Source organism: Rutilus rutilus (assembly GCF_951802725.1).
Source record: "Rutilus rutilus genome assembly, chromosome: 4".
Classification (NCBI taxonomy): domain Eukaryota; kingdom Metazoa; phylum Chordata; class Actinopteri; order Cypriniformes; family Leuciscidae; genus Rutilus; species Rutilus rutilus.
In genome coordinates this window covers 25360192-25379306 of record NC_140212.1, presented here as the reverse complement: position 1 = coordinate 25379306, position 19115 = coordinate 25360192, and the positions used below count along the sequence as shown (strand labels likewise).

Genomic DNA, 19115 nt, shown 5'->3' with positions numbered 1-19115 from the left:
TCCACTTTCCTAAAACCTATTCCTAATTTAATGAGAGTAATTACCCCTCCACCATTTCTGACTGTCCTATCCCTACGTTAAGCCGTAAAACCCTGAACTACAAAACTCAGGTAAGGTTTGAGCCATGACTCTTGAACACAAATTATGTGTGGTTTATTTTTAAGTCATAAAGTTATTATAAAGTCATCTATAATTTTTATTTCCTAACCTGGCAACCACCGTACCCCGCACTATGGGCCCCTCCACAATTGCAACACTTTATTCCATAGTAGAAAAAAATACTATGGAAGTCAATGGGGTCCATCAACTGTTTGGTAACCGACATTCCTCAAAATATCTTCTTTTTTGTTCAGCAGAAGAAAGAAACTCATACAGGTTTGAAACAACTTGAGGGTGAGTAAATGATGACAGAATTTTCATTTTTAAGTGAACTATTCCTTAAGTTTAACAGTTTCGAAAAGATTGACCTGTAGGTAGAGTTTTGATGTTTTTTATGTCTGAGTGAGAAAATATTCATGTAATTTGACAGAAGTAGCCCACTGTCAACTAAAAAAAAAACATTATGTAGATGTCGGAAATTAGTCATTGTAGAAAAAAGTTCTCTCAAATCAAGGTTTTCTAGTTATCGTCTTGCACTGAATCAGTTAAGTTGATTTCACTTAGAATATTCAGTACTGTCAACATTACATTTAATGTTGTTTTAACCTATAAAGTTTAATTGGAACATCTTTATGAAAGCAATTTTCATTTTTAATTGCACAAAATCAAAGTTAGAGTTGCAAACCATACAAATAGCAAATATGGTAAACACACCTTCCATCTAAAACACCATTGTCATTTACTTACCTGAATTTATCAATAAACCTGTCTGAGTTAATCCATTCTCTCTCTCTCTCTCTCTCTCTCTCTCTGACTGAAACATGATATAAAATAATTATTTACAATTTAAATAAAATAATATTTTTTAAAAATAGTTTATTTGGTTGAACTAAGAAAAACAAGCCAAATTGGTATTGAAATCTTAAAACCTTAGAGGGACAAAAAAACAGAGTGATCTGTGGAATTCACAGATCTGTGAATCAATAACTGTCCATATTAAGAAAGCAAGGGCACCTGTTGCCTATAGATGCCAGGAAACTTCTTGCTACACCACAAGATAAAACATCTGTCAGATAGAGAGGAATGGTGTCCTTCTCAGTGTAAACACTGATGGTATCCCTCTTTTCAAAAGTAGCAGTATTCAATTCTGGCATTACTGGCAAAATATTTTGTGGACAAAAGAAGCCTAGTCCCCTTGAGGAGTTTCTTTCTGACTTCTTGAATGAAGACGAGCATCTTAAAGACAATGGAATAAGTTATAAAGACCAGATATACACCATCAGTATTGAAGCTCTGATCTGTAATGTGCCAGCAAGAGCATATCTAAAATGTATTAAGAATCACAATTCCTATGAGAGTTGTAAGAGATGTGTAATCAGAGGCGATCATGTTGAGGGAAGAATTGTGTTCAATGAACAGGAATGCCCTTCTCGATCAGAGTACAGCAACCACCAAACCAGTGTCAGCCCCATAATTGCTGCAGGAATTCCTTGTGTAAGCTCATTTACATGCATGTTCATCTTAGGAGTAGTCAGACACCTCTTGACATTCTTGACTCGTGGACCAAAACACTGTCGTCTGTCTGTAAGGCAAAAGGAAGAGGTATCCCCAAAACTACATGCGCTGAGAGGGAAGATGCAGAGTGAATTTGCACAGCAACCGCAGGGTTTACACGAACTGGACAGGTTAAAGGCCAATGAACTACGGCAGTTTTTGTTGTACACAGAACCTTTGGTGCCTGGTTCAAATGTTTACTTTTTTAACATTTTGATTACAAAATGTATGCTTAAAGGGTTAGTTCACCCAAAAATGAAAATTCCAACCCCAAATTCCAAAATGTTGTTCCAACCCCGTAAGACCTTCGTTCATCTTCGGAACACAAATTAAGATATTTTTGATTAAATCTGAGAGCTGTCTCACTCCTCCATAGGCTTCTAAGGGATTGAAACTTGCTGGCCCAGAAAATGTATTAAAGAGATCGTTAATATAGTCCTAGTGACTACATTGGCTCAATCTTAAGTATATCAAGCGACAAGAATACTTTTTGTGCGCAAAAACAAACAAAAATAACGACTTTATTCCACTATTCATTTCCTTCTATCTGGGCCTCGAGTTAGTTCACGTAGTGTTTTTGCGCAGCGCGTCTGTGTTGTACGTCACACGCATCACACACATGACCAGCATCGGCCAATAGTGAGCCTACGTGGTGACGTGTAACACAGACGTGCTGCGCAAAAACACTACGTGAACCAACTCGAGTCCCAGATAGAAGGAAATGAATAGTGGAATAAAGTCGTTATTTTTGTTGTTTTTGCGCACAAAAAGTATTCTCGTCGCTTGATATACTTAAGATTGAGCCACTGTAGTCACTTGGACTATATTAACGATCTCTTTAATAACTTTTCTGGGCCAGCAAGTTTCGGTCACCTAGAAGTCTATGGAGGAGTGATCCAGCTCTCAGATTGCTCTCTATTATTGCTTTAATATGACGTTGCATCACTAAAGCTAATAAAACTGAGTTTTTCTTTTAAAAGAGTAATATTTTAAACAGCACACTGAACTGAGTAATATTTATGTATACATTATCTTGTGAATACCTGCAGAGTAAAGAGATGATTTGTGTGAGGATCTGTATACAGTGTTTAAAGGGATGGCTCGGAGGAATTTCAACCTAGGGTCCATGACCTCGAGCCAAACACCCCGCCAGAAGCCTTTTTTTCCCTTGGTCGATCATTATTAAAGTTAGAGCTTATTTAGAGATATCAGCCGAATGGCTTAGTGCAGGCGGTAATGTATCCAAGTTTGTATCTCGTAAATTACCCCACTAATAATGCCCAGAATTACCAAACTTCTTCAGTAGTACAAATAGGTTCTGTACTCATAAAACGAGGCATTGGAAAGTTTGTAAGTACATCAGGAGTTTATTTAAAAAACACTTGCCTGATGGCTCATGCTACCGCTAACCCGGACATCGAGGCCACTTCCATGATATGGGAAAAGCCCGTAAAAGTCCTGGCAGAAAGTGATGCATAAGGATGTAGTGTAATGATGCCCAGTTCCAGGAATGCACTAATATTTTGTTGGTAGTACCAGTTTGCAACAATTATTAGTTAACACTAAGTTGTCCCTAAATTAACACTTCCAAAAAAAAAAAAAAAAAAAAAGTGGGATATATTTTAGTTCAAATTTGTTTATTATTAGGATAAACCCCTTGAGATGTATCATCTCATTTTCGAGGGGGTCCATATTTCTATGGAGTGTTAAATTCACTAGCTTCTCCCTTACACTTGTGAGTTTTGCAAAGGACTTTTACGGGCTCTAACTTTAATAATGTTCGACCAAGGGAAAAAAAGCTTCTGGGGGGGGGGTGTTTGGCTCGAGGTCATGGTGCAAAGGACCCTAGGTTGAAATTACTCCGAACCATCCTTTTAACAGGTAAGGCAAAAGCAGGGCCAGAAAATTGGCAGAAGTCATTCAAACAAATCCAAAACAGCAAGGTGGTGGTGGAGCCTTCTGTAAAAGATTGTCCACTGAAGGCAAGTAAAGTTTGAACCAAGTGTAGTTTGTTCAAACAATGATAAATAAATAATAAAGAAAGAAAAAACAAAGACTTGACTTGAACAGACTTAACAGAAACCTTGAATGTGGACTCAACAGCAGAGGGTTACACATAGCAAGGAGATGGTCAGGCCACAAGTGATAATATGTACATGACAAAAGGGGAAAAAAAGCATCAAGGTCAAAGTAAAATGAAGTGAAGTTTGCAAATAAAAGTATAAACATGGGCAAATAACTTCTTAAGTCAAGTCACCTTCATTTATTTAGCACTTTTAACAATATAGATTGTTTCAAAGCAGATTTACAGTGATAATGGGAAATTAAAGTAACAGAGATTGTTTTGGCTTTAGAGCAGCTCTGGAATAAAGTTATTGTCCAAAAATAAAGTTAGTTTTGATTGATTCACTTCCGTTGCAAAGATCATTGTTTATTAACTTAGGGACCGCTTACATGTCACCATTCTAACAGAAAACACCTAATGCGCTCCAACCTGGGGCCTGTTTCAGAAAGGAGGTTCAACCAACTCTGAGTTAAAACTTGAACCCTGAGTTGACTTACCCTGAGATAGGAAACTGAGTTTTCGGTTACAGAACAGCTGAAATGAGTTAGTTCAATCAACTCTGAGTTGACTGACTCTGAGTTAAGCGAGTGCACCACAACTATAAAAAGCCATTATCAATGGAGCGCAGATATTACGAGTCACCATGGCAACAGCGCCAGACAAAAAGAGGTCTGCATATTTCTCACCAGCAGAACTGGATGAGCTTCTGCAAGCATATGGAGAGTACGAACACATATTATTATTATTAAATATCGGCTCCGGCAGCGAAGGACAGAGAGTTAGCTAGGGAGAAAATAGTTGCTCGAGTCAATGCACAAGTTTACATTTTAATAACTGTTATACAGTGTTGGGTGTAATTAATTACCAAGTAATCTAAATACTGTAATTTAATTAAAGGGATTACTCTTAATTCTTCTGTAATTTAAAGTAAAATCTGATGTAATTGCATTAGACTATAGAACAATTCTGTATATTTAACATACATTTTTAAAATATATATTTTTAATGTAACCTTCTCCCTCTACACACTTTGGTCAATTCAAGAATAATTCATGCAATTGTATATTGTTTATTTGAAAGCATTAAAAGTGCAGTTTCTTGTCTCTCCTTGTATTGTTCAAGTGGTTGAGGTTGACATGGGATTTAGTAATTAGTAATAAGTAGACCAATACTTTCTAAAGATTATTACAGTCATTACAGCCATTATTACATTAATCTAATTACACTGTTGAAGATGTCATTTGTAGTTAGTAATTAACTATTTTAGAGTAACTTACCCAACTGTTATAATATCAGAGGTGAAAGAACAGTATGTTATTCAACCTAATTTTAATTTTCGTGTAGGTGCAATCCTGCAGGTATTAAAAGAACATGGCAGCAGCTGAAAATTAAATATAAAAAAACATAATTCAATCAAGTAAGGCTTGAGCATATCATGGGTGTAGGCTACCTGACTTTACAAACATTTGACATATTAAATAACTAAATAGCATCCAGTGTCTAGCATTTTTCTATCCTGGAGGGACTATATTTTTTATATAGGCTATTTTTTATATTTCCATTTATTTTACTTTGGGTTGGGTTTTTTGTTGGTCCCAACAGATTCTAATGGTAACATCTGTCTTTTGGAGCCTCCTGTCCCAACAGAACCACAGGCAGTTGTAGGTAGCCTACTCAATACACCAGAAATTATGACAAATAGTGTTATAAAGTGTAATCAACCAAATGCTCATCTTCACAGGACGATGGGGATAAAGAGTTTCTGCTGCCACAGAGAGGCTTATCTGTAGAGGCCTACAGAGGTAATGTTATGTGTCTACACATCAAACAATCTACACATTCACATTACATTTTTATGTGGAGTAGCCTATAGAAATCTATAGCCTAAGTTTAAATCTAAGTATAAACGGGTCTTCTTATCTCTCCCCGCGCCCCCAGAGTGTGGAAGAACAGCAGGAGGACGGTCCATCAACTTCTGTTGCACAGATGAACACAGTTCAGTGATTTTCAGTAAATGCCACAGTTTAATTCTGTAGAATTTGTTTAGAACTACATTATGTAACTCTAATCTACTACTGTATTTTCAGTTGGCAATTAAGGAGTTAAATAGACTTCATCTTATTAAAAAAAATTGGGGTAAAACAGCAGTAAAAACAGCAATGAATAAATGTACCGAAAGAATGAATGAGGTGTTTAAACACTGCTTCCTCTTTAAAAAAGGGGAGGAGACCGAAAGAAACTCTGGGTTTACCGAAGAAAACCTGCTCCCGACCAGGTTAGGTTCACAGAGTAAGTTCCCATGGTAACTGACTGAGTATAAGTTATCGCTCTTTCAGAAACGGGTCTGACTTACTCTGCTTTCTCAGGTTTGACATACCTCCCATTCTGAAACAGAAAACCCAGAGTTTCCCTCATTTCAGGGTTAACATACTCAGAGTTTTCACTTAACCTACGTTCTGAAACAGGCCACTGCTCATTCGCAAAACAACAGTGCCTGGTGGCTCGAGAACGCAAACTTTGAAATAGGTTCCAAGGTGCAAGGGTTAATTTTTTTTGAAAAACGTTATCATCTCCGCATAAACCTCAAAAACAGCCTTCACAGGAGAGAGACTAGTTGACACTTCAGGACTGCGTTGTCGTCGTGTCCAGGTGCAGGTCCTTTATTTATTTTTGGGGGGATTTATGGGAAGTGTTCCCAGTTCCAGCTGACTTAATCTATGCAGCCTAACATTGATGTGATGAACATGCCAAGGTGGAGCTTCACCTGTTCAGAAAAGCATTTGATACAGGCCACATTTAAGGGTCATGTGAACAGCATAAAAAAAAAAAAAACTGCATTTGAGCAGATAATCAGAATGGGGCCACATTCAGCTGCGACGTGAACGTAGCCTTAATTTAACACATATCCGTATTTTCTGGTGCCATTTTAAATTGCCGAGCCATTTAAAACGCTTTCCACACAAAGAACATGAATAAGTTCTCACATTTGCATGACTTTTCATATGTATTTGTAAGTGTGATGGCAAAAGAAATTCTTTATGACACCGATCACAATTAAATGATCTTCCTCCGGAGTGGATAAGCAGATGATTTCTGAAATTGCTCCTTTTTGTAAACCTCTTGCCACACTCTAAACACTGCATTTTCTTTCCAGAATGAGTTTGCAAATGACGTTTTAGGTCTCTTTGATAAGTGAAACTCATCTCACACTGAAGACACGTGAAGGGCTTGTCTCCAGTGTGAACTCTCATGTGAGTCTTAAGGATTTTTTTGAATCGGAAACTTTTTCCACACCGGTGGCATTTATAAGGCTTCTTTCTGTTGTGTCTGGATGTAAGATGCCTGTTAAGGCTTTTCAGGGAACGGCAACATCTTCCACACTCATGACATATAAAACAGTTCTCTCTTGAGTGAATCCTCATGTGCTGCTTAAGGGTTGCTTGACGTCTGAAACTCTTTCCACACTGATCACATGTGAATGGCCTCTCTCCAGTGTGACGGTTCATGTGATATCTAAGATTTATCTCCCGTGTGAAGCCATTCCCACACAGTTTACAGGTGTAAGGACTCTCTCCAGTGTGATTTATCATGTGGACGTCAAGGGATTTTTTATATGTGAAACTCTGTCCACACTGAGTGCATGTGTAAGGCTTCTCTCCAGTGTGAAGTCTCATGTGGAGTTTAAGGTTTCCTTTTTCAGTGAAACTTTTCCCACACTGATGACATTCAAAACAGTTCTTTCTTGAGTGAATCTTAATGTGGTTATTAAGGGTTATTTTACGTCGAAAATTCTTTCCACACTGATCACATCTGAATGGCTTCTCTCCATTGTGAATGTTCATGTGATATCTAAGGTTTATTGCTACCGTGAAACACTTTCCACACAGTTTGCAAGTGTAAGGCTTCTCTCCGGTGTGAATTCTTATGTGCCTGTCAAGGGCTCCTTTTTGAGTGAAGCTCTTTCCACATTGTTGGCAGGTGTAAGGCTTCTCTCTATTGTGAATTCCCATGTGGATTTTAAGGGTTCCTTTTTGAGTAAAACCCTTTCCACACTGTCGGCAGGTGAAAGGCTTCACTTCATTGTGAATTGCCGTGTGGACTCTAAGGTCTTCAGGTTGATTGAAACTCGTTCCACACTCAAAGCAGGAGAAAGCATTCTCTCCATTGTGAATTCCCATGTGAATTCTAAGGTCTTCAGGTTGATTGAAACCCATTCCACATTCCAAGCAGGTGAAATAAAATCCAGTTCCTTTCTTCTGAGCTCTTTTTCGTGAGGAAGTCTTTTCAGTCTGCAAGGAACTACAAGATTTTTCTCGAGTTATGAAAGCATTATGTTTCTCTTCCATTTCAATCAGGACTTTACTCTCATCTTTCAGTGGCATTTCTCCATTGTGAATTTCCATGTGGACTCTAAGGTCTTCAGGTTGATTGAAACTCGTTCCACACTCAAAGCAGGTGAAATAAAATCCAGTTCCTGTCTTCTTAGCTCTTTTTCGTGAGGAAGTCTTTTCAGTCTGCAAGGAACTACATGATTTTTCTTGCACTTTGAAAGCATTGTGTTTCTCATACTGATCTTTCTCTTTCATTTCATTCAGGTCTTCACTCCCCTCTTTCATTGGCATCAGGTCTAAGACAAAAAAAGAAACAAGTTAACCCCAGTTTAATGGCACAAAGCAACAGACATAAAAATATTTAGCGTGTAAAACATCAAAACCTAACATAAAGCGTCAAAACCAAAAACATCCCATAACTACTAAGCTACTGAAAGAGGTGTTTTCTTTAATGTCAAAACCTCTTCTCAATTCTGTCAACTCTTTTCTTTATTTAGAACACGTCTCAAACTGGCAGTCAAACTGGCAGATCACACAAAAAACATTGTCGCCAAGGGGAACTGGTTAACTACAGACAGATCTTAAATCTGACATTGATGTCTACAGTATTAGAAAAATGCAAAGTAATCGTATGTGTAAAATAAATTCAGCCAGGATTTAATCCCTACTGAAGTACAGAAACTATGCTTATTAAAGTTACATCTTTCATCAACACAGACCCCAACATTCTCTTAGACAGCTTGAGAATTGTTGACATTTATGGACAAGCATTAGTAGGTTCGGGTCCCATCTACCCAACATTCACTCTAAGTTGTGCACTTATGATGTCTCAACAGCGACATTAATAAAATAAAATGTAATAAAATACAGCCTAGAGGACAGGCACCAAATGTGTGGGGAAATCCATTTGATTGTAATCTAAATGAGAAATAATTGCAGTGCTCTGGTCAACCGCTACAGAGTTAGTACCAATGAATGCGGTTTACAGTATTCATAGAAAGAATTGTGTGAGTGGCAGTGAGCCAAATCTTTAAGTCGCTGGTCTTTAATGTTTGTGGACCAAATAGCTCAATACCAGAGGCAACACAAAATGCAAAGATGTGTAAAATAAAACGTCATCATGTTTTAAAGAAGAGTGGGTTGATTAAATGGTGGAAATAACTGACGATAAACAGAGCAACGTAACAAAACTCCCGAGACATTTACAAATGCACACACCAACCCACCACAGGTGAAGCGTGCAAACTCGAAATACCTGTTACATCAGTTTTAGTGGTGGAACAGATCACAAAATTCACGGTTCGGATCATTTACGTTTTTTTGAGCCACGGATCGGATAATTTTTCAATCAGCAAAAAAAACAAAAAAAAACAAATGAAATATAAATGTGTGTGTGTGTATGTTCACACATTATTTAAAACAAGTCAGTAATAAAATAAGAACAAATACTCAAATTGTAATTTGTGTTTGATTGAATTGGTCTGATTCAAGATTGCGCCTGTGTGTTTGGCATGCCGTCTGATGCTCTCGTGTTTGCTTATCTGGTTGTTTGCCGTGTCTCTAAACTGCTGTACGTTTCTAGTCTACGACCATCAAGCTCTCCTAAACATCCACATCTCTGTGATGGACTAGGGCTGGGCGATATGACCAAAATCTCATATCACGATATAAGTTATCTCATATCCCGATAACGATATATATCACGATATAGTACCTTTTCTGTAAATTGAATCAATCAATAATGTATTGACCAGATGGAAAGGACTATTTCTTTTCTACATTTTAAAGTATACACAAAAATGTACGCATTCATTGATTCATTTTTTTGTTTGTTTTATTTAGAACTTCTGGGCAAATGTTTGATTATGAATGTAGAAATATAAAATAATGAAATATAAAACACTTTTCAAAAACAAATGATTACAGGCCCAACATAAAATATTGCTATATAAAAATGTAAACATTGCACTTTCAAGGCTCACAACATAAATAAATTAAATATTACAAGAAAACAAACAACAGCTTTAAGTGTAAATTACTGAATAAAGCCCCAACAAAAATATTGGTGTATAAAATACCAAATTTAAACTATAGCAGCAATATAAAGCTCACAACATAAATTAAATATTACAAGAAAACAAACTACACCTTTAAGTGTAAATTATTGAATAAAGCCCCAACATAAAATATTGGTGCATAAAATACCAAATGTAAACATTGTACTTTAAGTTCACAAAAAAAAAAGCTAAAAAAAAAAGAAATACACTCCAGGTTAAAATTATAGCATCATATGAAAACTAAAGTCCCAAAACCAATATCAATATTTGACAACAATGCTTCAAAATGTTTGGCCTGTCTTGCCGAATCTCAGGGAGCTACTTTTATAGGTTGAAAGCCAGGAATACAAGTTGATCAACTCTTTCTGGTGTAAGTGCTGACCTTTGGCACGTTACAATGTTCCCACTTGTACTAAATGCCCGCTCTGTGGAGGCACTTGTGGCAGGGATGCACAGGTATTTTTTAGACTGGAATGGTCCTGTCTGTCTAGGGGTGATTTACCGCCCTCCACATTCTACTAAGGATTTTACACAGCAATTTACTGAACTTATCGGCAATATTGCTACTAATTATGATCGCTTCCTACTGGTGGGCGATTTTAATATTCATGTTTGCTGTCTGTCTAATCCATTGTCGCAGGAGTTTGTTAATCTAATAGATCTATCAGTGGATCAAAGACTCGACAAGATCCAACGAATGGCCCTGAATATGAGTACTCTCTTATGGATTTGATGTTACTGATATTGTGTTCTCAGATTTTCTGCTCTCTGATCATAAGCCTATTTTATTCTCACTGTCTCTTCCGGATATCTCTCAACTTTCTATTACACCTGTAACATTGTCTCGGTTCTACTCTCCACAGTTTAGCACAAACTTCAATCTGTGCTTTGCTGAACTTTGCTCACAGTTGCACTTGGATCAACCATTATCTGACCTGGATGCGGATCAACATCTTAGTCTTTTAAATTTGGCCTGGCTTAAGGTAGCAAATGTGACTGCTCCCCTTAAGCCTCACAAGTGCAAACCAAAACTCTGGAAAAATTCTGACACCCGTCACCAAAGACAAATTTGTAGAAATGCAGAACGCAAATGGAAAAGGGACGGGCTGCATGTCTCGTTCCAAATGTTCAAAGACTCTCAAACATCTTACCAGAATACTGGCAAGTCTGTGAAAGCTGCTTATTTTTCTACCTTAATTGAGAATCCAATCACTCTAAATCAAAGGTTCTGTTTTCAGTTATTGAGTCTGTTGTAAATCCTTCTGTTAACACATTGTCTGTTGCCTCTGATGCTCTATGTAAAGGCTTCGTGAGATTTTTTATTAACAAAATTACTAACTTAAGACTTAGCGTCAGCCTAACTTAACTGTTTCCCAATCTCGTCACCTGTTTCTTCTTTTGGGGATTTTTTTTTACCTATCAACCTCCAGACACTGAAGGAAATGATTGTCAAGTTTCAAACCTTCATTTTGTCCTAACGATATCATTCACCCGAGATTTTTTTAATGAATTATTGATTTGATTGGGCCAGGTATGGCATTTCTTATCAACAAGTGCCTCCAAACGGGTCTGTTACTGCCAATCGTAAAGTGGCTACGGTCACTCCTCTGCTCAAGAAACCTTCACTAGACCCTTCTGTTTAAAAAAAAAAAAATCTTGCATCAAAAAAAGTGTATTGTGATTGTCAAAACATTTTAGCAACTAAACAGAATTTTATTTTGTTTAGTGACAACGTTATAATGTTTTTTTTTTTTTTTCCTGTTCAGCTATGGTTTTCTATTATTGCTTGACAAATTTAATTTCAATTCAATTCAATTCTTGTGATTTAATTCAATATTGACTCATTTGGAAAAATATTAGGTACACAAGATAGGCATACATTTTTCTCAAGAAAAAAAAAAAAAACTCACCTAATGCTGTAAACATACAGAGAGCCCTATCAGCTGGTAGTATTATTTAAGGTTAAAAAAAACTCAAATTAAATATAATGCGTTTTTATTACAATAACTTTATTTAATGATACAAGTAAAATTATAATAAATATGTAATACAGTACACATATTTAGCGAAATACTCTATAGCTTTTTTTTCTAGCTAACTAACATGCTAGGCTATATATTATGGTCATTAAAGGCCTTTCCTGAGGCAAGTTAAATGTTATGTGACAATTGTTCTACAGCAGTTTTATTGACTTCTTTCCGCTGTTGAAAAACACTGATTGATCAATATTATGTATGAGGAATATACATTTCGTTAAGTTGTACTGTATCTTTCAAAATTGTTCATTCGTGTTTATTTACTATTAGCTAGAGATGATCGGTTCACGTGCCGCTAGGGATCTGTCAGGTCACATTTACAAGCACCAAAATATATTTATTGTTTGAATTTCGTTATAAAATTGACAGAATCTGAGTGCTGAGATTTTTTTTTTATATCATAAGTATCCTGCTCTGTCTTGTCTGTCAGTCTCAGTGTCCTCTTTGCTTCGCGATTTTTCTGTGCGTGAGAAAATGGATGTTTTGCGTGAGTTGGCAGACCTGGAATTTGTGCTACCTTTTGTGTCGACAATTTCATCATCTTTCGATAATAACTCAAGGTGAGTTTCACTTTAGCCACTGCTTCCACAAATTTTTTGTCGTCCTCGTGTCGAGTTTGCTTGGCAAAGTGCAGTAGGAAATGGACTTTGTACTTTGACTTGCACATTAAAAGATGCACACTGATTGGCTGTTGTCACATATTTCTGCTGTGAGATTGGCTCTTAGATTATTCCATATCGAGTAAAAATGTCCAGAGCTTATCATCGTTATCGACATAAATTTGATCGCTATACGATATGATATCGTTTATCGGCCCAGCCCTAGGTTAAATCATGGCTAGCCCAAAATTGAAGACAAGACTGAGCTTATTGTTTTCAGCCAAAATGAAAATTCTCAGTGTATAAGCCCTGATTTAGAGAGTCTGTCCGTTTTTAAATCCTCAAGGGTGTGGAACGTAGATGTTCTTGTTGACCAGCCTTTAAAATTTGACAAACATATTTCCTTCGTAATCGGTTCCAGCTTCAATCAACTTCGTCAATTGTCTAAAATCAAAGGCTTTCTCTCTCCGAAAACTCTGGAAATGGCTGTTTGTGCATTTGTTACATCTCGGCTAGATTACTGCAATTCATTATATTGCGGTATATCCAAGTCTCAAATTGCTCGTCTTCAGCTAGTACAAAACGCTGCAGCCAGACTTCTTCAAAAGTGTCGTAATCTCATATCTCTACACTGACTGCCAGTTCACCAGAGAACAGATTTAAAAATTCTACTCTTTGTTTTTAAATCTCTACATAACTTAGCTCCTGCCTATCTCTCTGAACTTCTTCATCACTACACTCCGTCCAGAAGCCTAAGATCATGTGACCGGGCTCTGCTAGTAGTTCCTCGTCTCTAGACTCAAGCGTAGAGGGGAGCGTGCATTTGCGGTGGCAGGGCCATGACTCTGGAACACCCTGTCTCTACAGATTAGAACAGCCCCTTCTCTATCTGCTTTCAAGTCTTTTTTAAAAACCTACCTGTTTTCTTTAGTATTTTGTTTATTTTCTTCGGTTGGTTTTACTCATTTATATTTAAGTCTGATACGGTTTCGCTACTCCTGTTTTATGGTTACTCTTAGCTATGTTGCTCTTATTTTTTGTTTAATTTGTTGTTATGCATGTTATATCTTGTTGTTCTGTAAAGCACTTTGGTCAGCCTAGTGGCTGTTGTAAATGTGCTATATAAATAAAATTTAACTTGATTGAACTTACAAGTAGAGATGAATACTAAATAACAAAGTAACAAAGTCTAAGAGTAGTATTCAAGTGCAGAAATGAATAATTAAGCCTAAATGTAAAATAACACTATTTTTTCACTGTAGGAATGAAATATAGTTTCATCTTTTTAAAAGCTGTATTTTGTTTAATTAACATTAATGACACAGACAAAAGTAGGAATATTAGGTGTGTGCACTGCTGTCACTTAAGAATATCGTACTCTGGGAAATTTTTTAATGACAAAGTTCTCCATGTGTGTATATTGAAGTCATGTTACACATAACCAGAGAAAATAAAATTAACCCACTGGTTCTTCAGAGGCTCGGATGAAGGAACTAAAAAAATACTTTGTTCATTTGTACATCCAAACACTGAGCAACTGCACACCTGCCAACCTGTACGCATTTTGCGTAGCGGATACGCATTTTGACTTCAAAGTACGCTGGTACGATTTGTCACTCTAAACTACGCAAAAACCTGGTTACGCCTCTGTGCACGCGCAGTCCTCCAATCAAGCAACAGCAAAAGAAGAGGAGTTCGACCAATCATAGCGCTGGGTTCATTCCCCAAATAGCAAGCGGGGATGATTGACAGATGCGTTAGGCCTATCATTAAAAAGAGACTGAAAATCGACACCAATAAAGAATCCCACTCGATCCCCCTTCCACTCCCGCGGCCCGCCGTCTGACTGATTTAAGAGGACAGTAGGCTACAGTAGTCACGGTACTTCTGACTCCTGAAGGTAAATGGCCTGGGGTGGATGTGGAAAGTTGATTGTATTGAGTTAACTTAATCTTATGGATTCGATGATCACACAGATAGCATGGATTATTTTAAAATACTCCGTTATTCATGGTCACTCAGATAAGAGGAAGACATCATTCAGCCATGCAAATAATAAAATGCTTAAGTAATGCTGAACAATAAATCTTAATAAATTTGAAATCGCTATGGCTTAGTGATTATGAAAGTGATGTGATTTGTAGATTACTGATAAGCGTGAGTCTGGAGAAACAGGCATTTATTTATTCATTCTCAGTGTTGAGAATAGGGCTGAAACGATTAGTCGACATTGTCGACAACGTCGACAATAAAAAATTGTCGACAAATATCTTTGTTGTCGAGTAGTCGTCTGATCCCACGTGACCTGATGTAAGGGCCTGCAATATCGCGATTTGACCGCTACGGCGCTGTAGCGCTAGAGTGTAATGCAGCCGTTACAAATGCTATTGTGGTAGAAGAAAACACAGCGCGAATTATGACGGAGTGCAAACAAATACGAACTAGTAAGGTGTGTAAAGTTTCACAAAACTGCAAACTAAGAATGCTGTCGTATGCAATACATGCAAGGCGGAACTTGCTTTTCACGGGAGCACAACATGCATGTTAAAACACTTAAAGAGGAAAAACCCGGCACGAGACGAGCCGGTGAGAGGTGAATATTCTCCAGCTGAAGCTAAATAACTAGCAGTAAATCTCTTTTTAGAGAATGCAATACTACTAATAATAGCAATAATATTAACACTAGTAATATAATAATGTGATGATTCATTTTTGCATAGAATAAAGCTTGATCGAGCTTAGGAGTCAGGGCTGTTTTTATTATTGTAGCTCTATTAGGTAACGTTATTACAGTCTTATCCCTTGCCTGTATTTTGTTACATATTCATGAAGACTTACAAAAGGAGATGTTATGAAGAATATCATGTCAGTTAATTTTTTGCTCAATTGTCATATCAATTTAAATAAAAAAAAAAGATTCTTATAATAATTGTTTGCAGTTTAAGTGTGTCTGTAATGCAGCTGATATTTTTTATTTTTTATTTTTTTCTATTGAGAACAGAATATTTAAACAATGCTTAGAGAGCATTTGTGTGTGATTTGAGTTGGACAGAAATCTGAAAACTTAAAGAGAATGACCTGTTTAGTTGCTCAAAGTTCATTAAAACAACCATTTCAAAAGCTGAAGTGATTTTCTTTTTTTATATTATAGTTAGAATATGTATAACTCCGTGTTTTAACTAATTGAAAAGGCTGAATAATCGTTCCAAACGTACTGATTAGTCGGCGAAATAATCGATGAATAGTCGATTAATCGTTCTAATAATCGTTAGATTAATCGATTATCAAAATAATCGTTTGTTGCAGCCCTAGTTGAGAAATGTAGCCTGCATGTGTTACGTTATTGTGTTAATTATAACTAAAGTACCTAATTATGTTACATATTTATTTTGTATGAAAACTAGCGCGTTAGTTATTTATGGATTAAAAAGTACCGTTGTCCCTGTTTAAAATGTGCAATTTTCAAATGCAAAGACAGCACTTCACAAATAGAAGCCCTTTTTCCTGTGGTATTTAGTATCATATTTGGATATTGGAATAATTAATTAAGTAGCCAATCTTAATTGTACACAATGTTCCTATGTTTTTTTGTTTTTTTTTACTGTTTTCTATGGGTTTCCTAATTTTAGACTAGTTGACCAGCACACATTATATGCAATGCAATATATAATGCATGCGTGTCGTCGTCGTCGTCCCCCAAACACCACCAAACTGATTTAATCAGACGACGGCTCGATTATCAGGATTTTTGTGCAGATTAACATCTTGGAAGGGAGAGCTGGTTATGTCTTAATGGGTCGCGTTTCAGTCACTATTTCATATTCATTCTGTTGTTTGACAACAGAAACACTAAAATATACCAATGAAAAGAGTTTTATTGAGAATTTAGCTTCATCAAAATGGGCACAGAGAGAGACAAACTAATGTAATAATAAATAATAAATGTAAATTTAGCATTTTCAAAAGAGCTGCCCTGTCATGCAAAATTCTAAACATGTTTGTGTTAGTAAATTGCTCAGTGCAAAGAAAGAGAAGTAATGGGAACCTGGAATTTCTTTGTTCTTTCTTCATGTGTCTAATGAAAAAGTTCTTGTCGATGAAACATGTCTCGTCTTCATGCTCTATGTTGACTATGGTTTCAATATTAAACATACATTTGCATAAAGCATCCATATTGAAAAGTATTAATTTAAGGTACATTTAGAACAAATAAAAAATGTGAGATTAAATTGCGATTAATCGCGAGTTAACTCATGACAATCATGTGATTAATCGCGATAAAAAAAAATGTAATCGATTGACAGCCCTATTATATACATGCAAATTTTTACTGCAGTATGTTAACGGAGTTTCTTTGTGTGCTGCGCGCATTTGTTTAGATTTCTCCTCAACAGAGCAACCTTGTTACTGTCAGTACATTAATAAATTAAATCAGAATCATTCTCGCATTTTGGTGATTCTCTAGTTATTTTATGTTATTGACATTTTAATCAGGCTACTTGTCCGATCGGGCAAGAATAGTTCTCCTTCTAAAATTATCTTTTCTTTAGATACAAAGAAGATGACGACATATTACTCATGTATGGGAGAAAATGCAACGCACAATATGGTGGAATAAGTCCTGCCTTCTGAATTATAGAGCCAATCGACGATTATTAATGTCATCACGTCACTGCAGCTGCTGTTACATGCTTCGGGTGATACAGAAACAGTCAGTGTTTTGAGACGCACACTTAGGACCGCATATGGGCATCATTGACTGGTCCAGTCTGAAAAATATGCTTTTTTAACCCTTTAAAAAGCTTTTTAAATTTGAGCATAAGAAACACAATGTATGGGACATTGTGACAAATTTTGTAGCAGATTTGAAATATGTCATTTTATTGTGAATTCGGTACGCAGTTTTTGAGATTTCAGGCTTGTCCAATTCAAGTAAATAGGACGGTCTCGAATGCCCGAAATAGGCGGAGACAAATATGCCCGCAGAGTGAACTGAATTTCCTTGAAAGGGACTTTGGTATAGTGTTAATTATTACTTTTTAGGCTACATTCATATTTTTTATTTATTTATTGTGTAACATATCATAATAACGGATGCCCAACTTTGACCGACCCGTTCCATGTCAAATAAAACCACTTTAATTAGGACACAAACACATATCTGACATTCTTCATAAATATCATTCATTTCTGTAGAGCTGGACATTTTAAACAGTATCAAATGACTGAGTTCCGCTTTGAGAATGAAACCAACCTGTTTGTTCCTCAGTATCTTCTTGTTTCACACTGAATACTTCTTCAATCTTCATGTCTTCACTCTCCTCTTTAATAAACGCCATCTTTATAACAGTGTCTCAGTTGCTTCACCACGAGTTTTTCCTCTCTGTTTAGACACTCTGTCATGATTAAAATGAGAATAATTATCAGGATGAAAAATAAATCCAAACTAAATCTCTGGGTACGTCTCATTCAGCTCCTTAGTTCAGTAGTCGCAGTGCAATGGTAAGAGTGAAGTCAGTCAGAGGTAATGGCTTTAAATGACCTGATTAGCCAAAACAAACTCAAAACTAGCACTAGAATTTTTTTTTTTTTTAAACACAAACTATGCAGACACTTAACATTTAGTTGTATTCAATGATTTGTAGATTTAAAAAAAAATAAATTATATATATATATATATATATATATATATATATATATATATATATGACTAGAAACTAATAATAATAAAAAAAATAATTATAGGCCTACCTGACACTTAATATTTAGTTGTATTTAATGATTTCAATTAATTCATTTTCAAAATTTTGCTACTAGTTCATAAAAGTTGTCATCGTCTATTAGTTGTATTTGTACTAGATTTAAACCAACATGCATCTTCAGCATACGATGATTCGAGCGCTTCAAATCACTAAATAATTTTGCAAACCTTATTTGGTTCATTTGACGTGGAGTTTTGAAAAGCTGTTTCTTCATCATTAATTGCCGGTTCCCAAATTCGTGTTTACGATAAACTGATTCATAGGGAGCAAAATGAGAAGCACCTTTTCTGTTAGGCTACACGTGTGTGGATGCGCTTTAACGTTACTGACAAATTTTTTTTTATTAATGTTAGACAAGCAGTGCAATATTACTTTAAATAATAATTCAATCATTTCACATCGTTAGTAAAAGCTATACATTTGAGTAAACGGTTTTTTATAGATTTAAACGCTTTAAATAGCCTACTTAAAAACAAACCTTTCTTCAGTCAAATCACAACAGATGCCGGATGCGGCGCAGCCTTATGACATCACATCACAGACCAAAATAAAAGTCCTTCTTTAAAGTTTTGATGCAGTTGGCAAATCAGTTTATGGTGCATATTCTGCCAC

General features: G+C 36.2%; 1 protein-coding gene across 2 annotated transcripts; it reads right to left on the bottom strand.

Annotated features, from left to right (window-relative positions):
- Positions 1 to 4627: 4627 nt before the first annotated feature.
- Positions 4628 to 19040, bottom strand: LOC311288932 (uncharacterized protein). 2 transcript variants are annotated; one of them, XM_084406614.1, is made up of 3 exons: positions 18982 to 19040; positions 17996 to 18137; positions 4628 to 8345 (listed from the first exon to the last, which is right to left on the bottom strand). In XM_084406614.1, the coding sequence occupies exons 2-3, from the start codon at positions 18078 to 18080 to the stop codon at positions 6586 to 6588; spliced, it is 1845 nt and encodes a 614-aa protein (XP_084262740.1). In that variant the 5' UTR covers positions 18081 to 18137; positions 18982 to 19040; the 3' UTR covers positions 4628 to 6585. The 2 variants fall into 2 exon arrangements, with proteins under 2 accessions (XP_084262740.1, XP_084262741.1); XM_084406615.1 differs by lacking the exon at positions 18982 to 19040 and adding an exon at positions 18671 to 18728.
- Positions 19041 to 19115: the final 75 nt, after the last annotated feature.